At 36.4% G+C, this 7,907-nt stretch overlaps 1 protein-coding gene across 1 annotated transcript; it reads left to right on the top strand.

The window, feature by feature from the left end:
• The first annotated feature begins 254 nt into the window (after window positions 1–254).
• On the top strand, window positions 255–4,613 carry ptger1a (prostaglandin E receptor 1a (subtype EP1)). Its single transcript, XM_042485753.1, is given in 4 exon segments — window positions 255–287; window positions 1,699–2,600; window positions 4,084–4,116; window positions 4,119–4,613. Coding segments are annotated over 3 exon segments (1,140 nt in total). The 5' UTR covers window positions 255–287; window positions 1,699–1,730; the 3' UTR covers window positions 4,356–4,613.
• The last annotated feature ends 3,294 nt before the right edge of the window (window positions 4,614–7,907 follow it).

The following is a 7,907-nucleotide window of genomic DNA, read 5'->3' as shown; positions in this document are numbered from 1 at the left end:
ATTTTCTTGTAACTTTTTACTAATTTCTTGCTCATTTTAAGCCATGTCTTGTTAAATTTTTCCAATTTTTTAAAAAATAAATCAAACCAATTTCTTCAGGTTTCAAAGGGTTAAAGATTTTCTCAGTACGTTTAGCACCATTCATAAAAATATAAATAAATTCCATATTAGGTGCTTTAACTTACATGTCGCTGTGAAACCTCCTGCAGATGCACATTCAGTTGAGATATGGTGACTGTGGCCACAGCGTATGATTCACATCATTTTCATACCAGTCAAACCATTAGGTGAGCACTTGTGCCCTATATGGAAACATTTGCCTTCATTATGTTTTTTCACTTGTTTATGCTGATTTTTTTCTTTATTTCCACCTGGATATCTTGATATATGTCTAATGTTTACAGTTTTTTAATGTGTTGATCCATAGGTGTTGCTTCCAGGGAGGACGCAGGAGACATGTCCTCCTCATTATTAAGAACATGAGCATTTGTTGCAGTTACTAAAAACATGAAAGTAGCAGAGAACTTTGACAATATTAAAGTAATTTAGACCAGAAGTTGATGCAGAAAAGGCACAAATTTGTGCATAAAAATTCACCAGAATGTCAGAAAGTAAAGGTTTACCATGCAGGATTGTTTGTTACTGTTTTTAAGCAAACTCACCAGCAAAAGTAAAAGGGAAACCAGATTCACTCTCATCTCGCCTTTCTATATATGCCTTTATTAGGTGCTGTGTCCTCTTTATCCCTTTTTTTATAGAGATAGCATGTGAGTCCCTTCTTCTGAACATCATGGCGTCATGACACTTCAGTGTGCCATTTTAGACAGCATGCTGGCATTGCAGTAGCAAAAGAGGCGTAACAGGAATGATGTTTACACAGCCTTATCAGCCTGAAGTGTGTGTAACATACGATATGTAACATAACAAGGCAAGTTCCATTACAGGTTTTCACAAAACTTAAGCAATTTTTCAGAAATGTAGATAAAACACAATTGCCAAATGACTGGCGTTTCCACTGAGTGATATTATGCGACTGCTCCTTGGTAATGGATGTTTAAAACATTAGCAGGTTTATTTAACTATACTAGTGGTCGTTATTTTCAATCGAAGGCGACATAGGTGTGTCATGCAAGTGATAATGGAAAGGCAATGTATATCAGTGGCCATGTATGAGTAATTCCTGAGAGGTGATAGTCCACGATTTCACAAAGGAACTGTGAATTCAAAAATTCCAGACAATCTGCTCACTTTCGAAGAGTTATGTGATGCAATAACACCTCTTGTAGCTCCTGCTGCATCATGCCTGAGGCAGCCAGTTCTTACTGACAGTGCAGAGCCATAGCATCATGTGACCTATAAAAGTGAAAAAAGTGTTTCCACTGCAGTTTTCTGAATCGCCTGACACACTACCTCATGCAAGTGTAAAAACTTTTTTGTGAAAAATGGGAGTTCTTTCAAAATTGATGTTTCCATGATGCATATTATATATTTGCAATTGAAATTTGCGTAATTTGAGGGTTAATGGAAACCTGCCTTCTATTTTAATTTTTAAGGAAAATCTTGTATATATACCTAAAGTCTACCTAAAGTCTTAGAGTCAAACTTTTCCAGTGGAAGACCTCCCAAACAAAACTTACAACCTTGTGTAAATCCACAGCTCATATACTTTATATTAATTTGATCTTCTCTCTCTTGCAGCCTCTCGATCTCATGACCTTCAGTGCACGGTGATGTTAGCCTTGAGTCACTACAACTCCTCCGCCTCCCCACTCCTCCCTCGTTTCTCTAATAACAGCGGAGGCAGGGTGGAGGCCGGGCTGGCTGTTGAAGGCCTGTCGCAGCAGGGAAACCTCACCTTGGTGCAGCCCACCACCAGCGGCGTCATCGTGGTCGTATTGTCCATGACACTTGGAATCATCTCCAACATCGTGGCTCTCTTCATCCTCGCCAATGCCCATTCCCGTCAGGCCCGCCGCACCAAAGCCACATTCCTTCTGTTCGCCACGTCACTGGTGGTCACAGACTTTGTCGGCCACGTGATCCCAGGTGCCCTGGTTCTCAGACTCTACCTGTCTGGAGGTGTGCACCCCGAGGACTTTAACTCCTCTGACAGGATGTGTCAGTTCCTGGGTGGCAGCATGGTGTTCTTCGGCCTGTGTCCGCTCTTTATGGGCTGTGCCATGGCTGCTGAGCGCTGCCTGGGCGTCACTAAGCCGCTGCTACACTCATCCTTGGTCACCAAAACTCGTGCAAAGATCTGCCTGTCCATCATCTGGCTGGTGGCTCTGTGTGTGGCCATGCTGCCCTTCTTTCAGCTGGGCTCTTACTCCTATCAGGAGCCGGGGACCTGGTGCTTTATCAAAGTGCTCAGTGACACTCAGGAGGTGGATGTGGCGTTCGTGATTCTCTTCTCTGGACTGGGTCTGACCTCGCTGGCTGTGGCGCTGGTGTGTAACACCATCAGCGGACTGACGCTGGTGCTCGCTCGGCTCAGGAGGCAGCCGGGTTACCATCACTCAACCAAGTCCCATGACATAGAGATGGTGGTGCAGCTGGTCGGCATCATGGTCACCTCATGTATCTGCTGGAGCCCTCTGCTGGTGAGTGTCAGGAGGTACAGTCAAAGGTCAGACTGATGTCACCTTTAAGTTGGTTTGCAAAAGTAAAACTACTATAAAAAGTATTACTGTAAGCCAACTTTACTGTAAGTCTTTTACTGTACATGCAAATATCAGCATTAGAAAGCAGCATCAACTCATCAATATAACATCAAAAGTTCACTTCACAGGTTTGATCAGAGCTCGCCTTATGACAGTGAGTCTAAAAAAAGACTGATTTTCCCCACTTTATTTACTGACTTTAAGTTCACATACAGTCACAACTAGACACACTGACAACAAAACCAAAAGTGAAATAAGAAGATGAAACAAACTAATCAGAATCAGAAATATTTTTACTACTTCTGAGGAGAGTACACATATATATACTCACACACACAAGAAGTATGCGTGTAGGTACAATATATGTGCATCATGAGTAAGATATATATTCAAGAGTAGTGTAAGTAAGAATAAATTGGGATACTTAAAAGATCATTTTTCTCATCTGAATAGTCTAAATAATCTTATTAATAAGAAATAATTTGTGTTACTTAATAACGTGACTTAATAATGTGAAAAATTACCATGAAGTTGGCAATTTTTTATGCCAACTTCATGGTAATTTTTCACATTATATCTTATCAGTTTTGTTGCATTTGGCCAAGACAATTTACAGCATGTGATTTCCAGCAGAACCCAGTGTGATTGAAGACACCTGTTTGGATGTGCAGGGACTTTAAGTATTTTTACTGACTGCATCTGTGGAAAGGATTATCGCCCAGGATTATGCCGCTTAATACGAGTGCATAATTAGCAGCAGATTAAAAATATTGCCACTATATAAAAAAACAAAACATAAGACTGTGTGTTGTACAGCCTGATCTGGCATTATGTAAAAAAAGCTGGATTTACTCTTTATACTTTTTTTTGTAGAAACAATAATTGTAAAAGAAAGGGACAGAAATGGGCTTCAAATAAATAATAATCTGCTTAAATGAATGGCAAGTAAATAGGAAAACTGTAATAATGAAAACAAATACTGATAATTTCAACAAATAATGCATCCAGTGAACAATCAGAAGGAAGGGATACACACAAAGTCTTCATCTTAGTATCAACTCTAATGTCAGTAGGGCCAATTCTGGAAGAAATTAAAAAAACGGATCCATCTCATATTAGATCACCTTCAGGACACATGAACATGCACTTTTTTACCTCTCTGCAGCTCTGTGTTTTTGCAGTGACCACTTCATTGTTCAGATAATTCAAATAAAAATGTTACCTAACATTAAAACTTTCTTGCATGACACATTGCTGTTACAGATTTTAAAAAGAATCAACGTACTTTTGCTGCCACTCAACAATATTGGTACAGAAGTGAGAGTGCTTATCCAGGACATTAGTTTATTGTGTCAAAATAAACCAGATCATTTCAGGAACTAGTTTGTTATTTTTGAGTAATTTTAACTTTTCATGCCTGCAGATTTTTGGCCTGTTGACGGTGATCCGTTCCTACACACAGGATCCATCGGAGAGGACTTGTCCAGCTATAAAACCCTGATGGTGATGGGCGTGAGGCTGGCAACGTGGAACCAGATTCTCGACCCCTGGGTCTACATCCTGCTGCGCCGCACCGTTCTCCGCAAAATCTACCTCATCGCTAAGTGCCAGGCAGGACTGAGGGGTAACATACTGGGCCGCTGGGAGCCCACGTCTTTTCCCAGCTCAGAGAAAAATGAAGTCAACCAGGTCTGAGCTGAGAGAGGGACTACACTTTGTGGATGTCAAAAGGTCATTGAACCTACGAAGAACTCTTTGAAGGAGAGACTCACGTAAAAACACGCAGAGGGAACTTTGTGGCTGCGGAGCCGATCAGATTAGACAGTTTGACATTTCTTGGCTGGTCCACCTCAGAAATGCATATTCAATCAAAATATCTCTTTCATACTCCATTAAAGTTTACAACTGAGTTTATTATCTGACTTTACAAATGGATGCTAGCTAATGCTATGATTTTGCACATAAACTTTCTGTTTTACTTACAATAAGTGAACATTCCTTATTATTATTATTGTTATTATTATTATTGTATTCTCACAGAAACAAAGGGCAGAGATGAAGGCTGCACTAAATGACCACAGTGCTCAGTCCTGATGGGTGATACAGAGTGATTATTTAGTTTTATTTCTCAACTTCATTTTCACCAGCCTTGGACATTAAAAACATAAATTGCACAGTGATTTGCTCATTAAATAAATGTGGAAGAACTGAGCTGTATTGTTATAAACACCAGAGGGAGAGACATATTGAAACAGAGTATTTCGATTGTATTCCTGATGTTAGATATTCTGCTGAATGTATTTCACGAAGAAAATACTAATTTTCAAAAACTGTGGAGTTTGTGTATGTTTACGTTTAAATATGCTTGTTTATAAAGTGCTTTATGTAAAATTATGTAAGATTGTATAAGTTAATACTTGAAGTGTACCCTCAATTTACTGAGGATATGTAATGAACTTTAAATTGAATGTAAATAAAGCAACACAATGTGACCTGAATTTTGCATTTATTTTTTTAATTAATATTGACTACTTTTCCCCATTTTTCCTGACAAATAGCCAGTGTTAAGAAGGAGGGTAATTTTGTGGAGCTAGACCAGTGGCAGTAAATTGTCCTTCCAAAAAATGGCATTGCAAAAAGGAAACATAAGCACTGGAAAAACGTTACAATGAAAAATGAAACACAGGCAAGAAATGTTTTTATTTGAATAGTTTTTCAATTAAAGTTTTTTTTTCACTCTCTTTTTCTCAGTTTCAATTTTTATAAAGCTAGGGGAAAAAATATTATCATAATTGAAATTAAGTTACAAAATTATATATATGTTAAGTGTTGTTTTTTGTTTTGTATGTGTTTTACTTTTTTTCGGCAAATTTTCTTGTACTTTTTACTAATTTCTTTCTAATTTTTGGGTCTCGGGAAATGTTCAGGACCCACATACTGGCATGGCATGACAGTATGTGACATGACTTTCCTTTTCTTCAGCTGAAAATGAAGCATATGCTGGATGTGTGGTCATGCCGTAGACTTACACTCTCCAGTATGCAGATAATATGTAGCCTAAATTGTTCTCTCCTTGCCTCTCTTATCGAGTGTCACCCCTCCACGCCATAGCAGAAGACAGAAAGTTTATCAAACTGAAAAATGAACAGAAAAACCATAAGCATAATATTTTGTAAAAATGACGTTGAAATAAGTGACATGAAAAGAAAAAAGTCACTAAAAAAACTCACTGAATGAAAAATAAAAAATACATCAAAATAAAATATTTTTAATGCCTGTGGTTTATCTTTTTAAATCTAATTTTATTTTCATTACTTTTTTTAGTGCCAGTCTTTCCCTTTTTCAGTGTCCCTGTTCTAGCTCCATAAATTTTAAACCTAAGTTAAACTTTACCAAACTGTTGCATAGACATGTATATTGACCTAAATTGTCTAATGTTTGCTCAAACATGAAACAGTTCTAAAATGTATAAAGATATGATTTTTTTGTAGATACATGGCAAAAAAACAGGGGGTTGACAGTCACCAGGTGTTTACAGGGATTATGGTATGGTGTTGCACTGGTTTGAACTACTACTACTATTTATTATTATTATTATTATTATTATTATTATTATTATTATTATTATTATTATTATTATTATTATTTTATTATTATTATTATATTTTTCTCTATCTTCTGCACTTTTTTTTCTGTTTCTAAATAACAATTTAAATATGTTGCACATAGAATATTGCATAGAAAAAAAATTGTTTGTATAAAATGGATGCAAAGCATTTGATTTTTCAATAACTGATGGAGATGGGGTGGGAGTTAATAATTTTTTCCTTACTCCCACTCCTTTGCGGATATGTTTGTACATTTGTGTATAACTATATTATATCCTTGTTGTATTTCATTCTATTTTTTAACATCTACGAAATAAATAAAGTTCAAATCAAATCAAACCTCTATAATTTTCCTGGTACTGTAACAGTGTCTTCAGTCTAAATTGAACGCATGCAGGCAGTATGACTTTCATCAGTTTCAGACTCAAATGACAACATTGAATTCTGTATCGCTGTAGCCTACTTAAGTATTTTCCCTGATGTAAAAGTCTTCAGGTGGGTTGTGCACAAGTAAATTATTAAGAATTCACTCCAAGGACAGTGTGATCTGCAGCGGGGATTACCTGCTGATTCACTCTGGACGCAACTTCCCAAAGATGACAATAATGACATATCGAAGAGGATTATCCACAAAGGCCATCCAGATATTAGGATAATAAATCAGAAGGTTGTTGAGTGAATCTTTTTGATTCAGATGCCATTTCCAGTAAGCCGTTTCCTTAAAAGGTCAAATATCCAGGCAGGCAGCCTGGCTCTAATAAGAGGTACAATGCTTCAATGAAATACTATTATTAGCTTCATATTTCTATATTTCCACCCATGCATCATCTCTGTCCAACCATTCACTTGGTCTGCGTATGCAACATTTGTCCCTTCTTATTCCACACGCCTGTCTGCACATTTCTTTAAATTGCAATTTGGAAGTAGTTAAAAACAACGAGGAATATCTGGTTGGTTTACTCATATAATTCATATAACACTGTGCTGGAGTGTAACTGACAAAAAAAACATCTACATTTTGTTCACCTACAAAAACTAGTGTACTGATGATTAGCCTAACATTCATATTGATATTATATGATATATGATATTCATATTAAACAGCATCAAAATAGAGCTTCTTTTTTTCTCAAAAAAAAAAAAAGTGCTTGTGGACGATCACTTGCACCCAGAGGTCCTAACTAAGCTCCTAATGTCCTGTATCATAGAAATATCCTAAAATGTCTAAAATCTTAGACACATTAGATAGAATAGACTAAAACTCCAGTATGGATGCTGACAACATTAATGTAATAAATGGGTCCAAATGTATTTCTCGTTGGAATGTTTGTCAACCCTTTTACAGTCAAACAATAAAATACATGTGCAAAAAATTTACAGAATTATAGACCATAGAAAATGCTAACGAAATGCATCAATTTATAAAGACCACAAAAAAAAATTCCCTGTAAAATGCATTTTAAAAAGTGCAAAAGTCATTCTAGAAATCTGAAAATAATAGTAACTTCATACGATAAACATATAGAAATAAATAAACAAAAATAAATAGATGCAAATAAAAATGAATCCATTTAAAAATCTGTTAAAAATTTATGATAAAAAATTGTCAATATTAAATCATAATAATCTGAAAATAAAA

Source organism: Plectropomus leopardus, chromosome 4, assembly GCF_008729295.1.
Source record: "Plectropomus leopardus isolate mb chromosome 4, YSFRI_Pleo_2.0, whole genome shotgun sequence".
Lineage (NCBI taxonomy): Eukaryota > Metazoa > Chordata > Actinopteri > Perciformes > Serranidae > Plectropomus > Plectropomus leopardus.
Note: the sequence above shows the minus strand (reverse complement) of the source record. Positions and strands in the feature narration are given on the sequence as shown.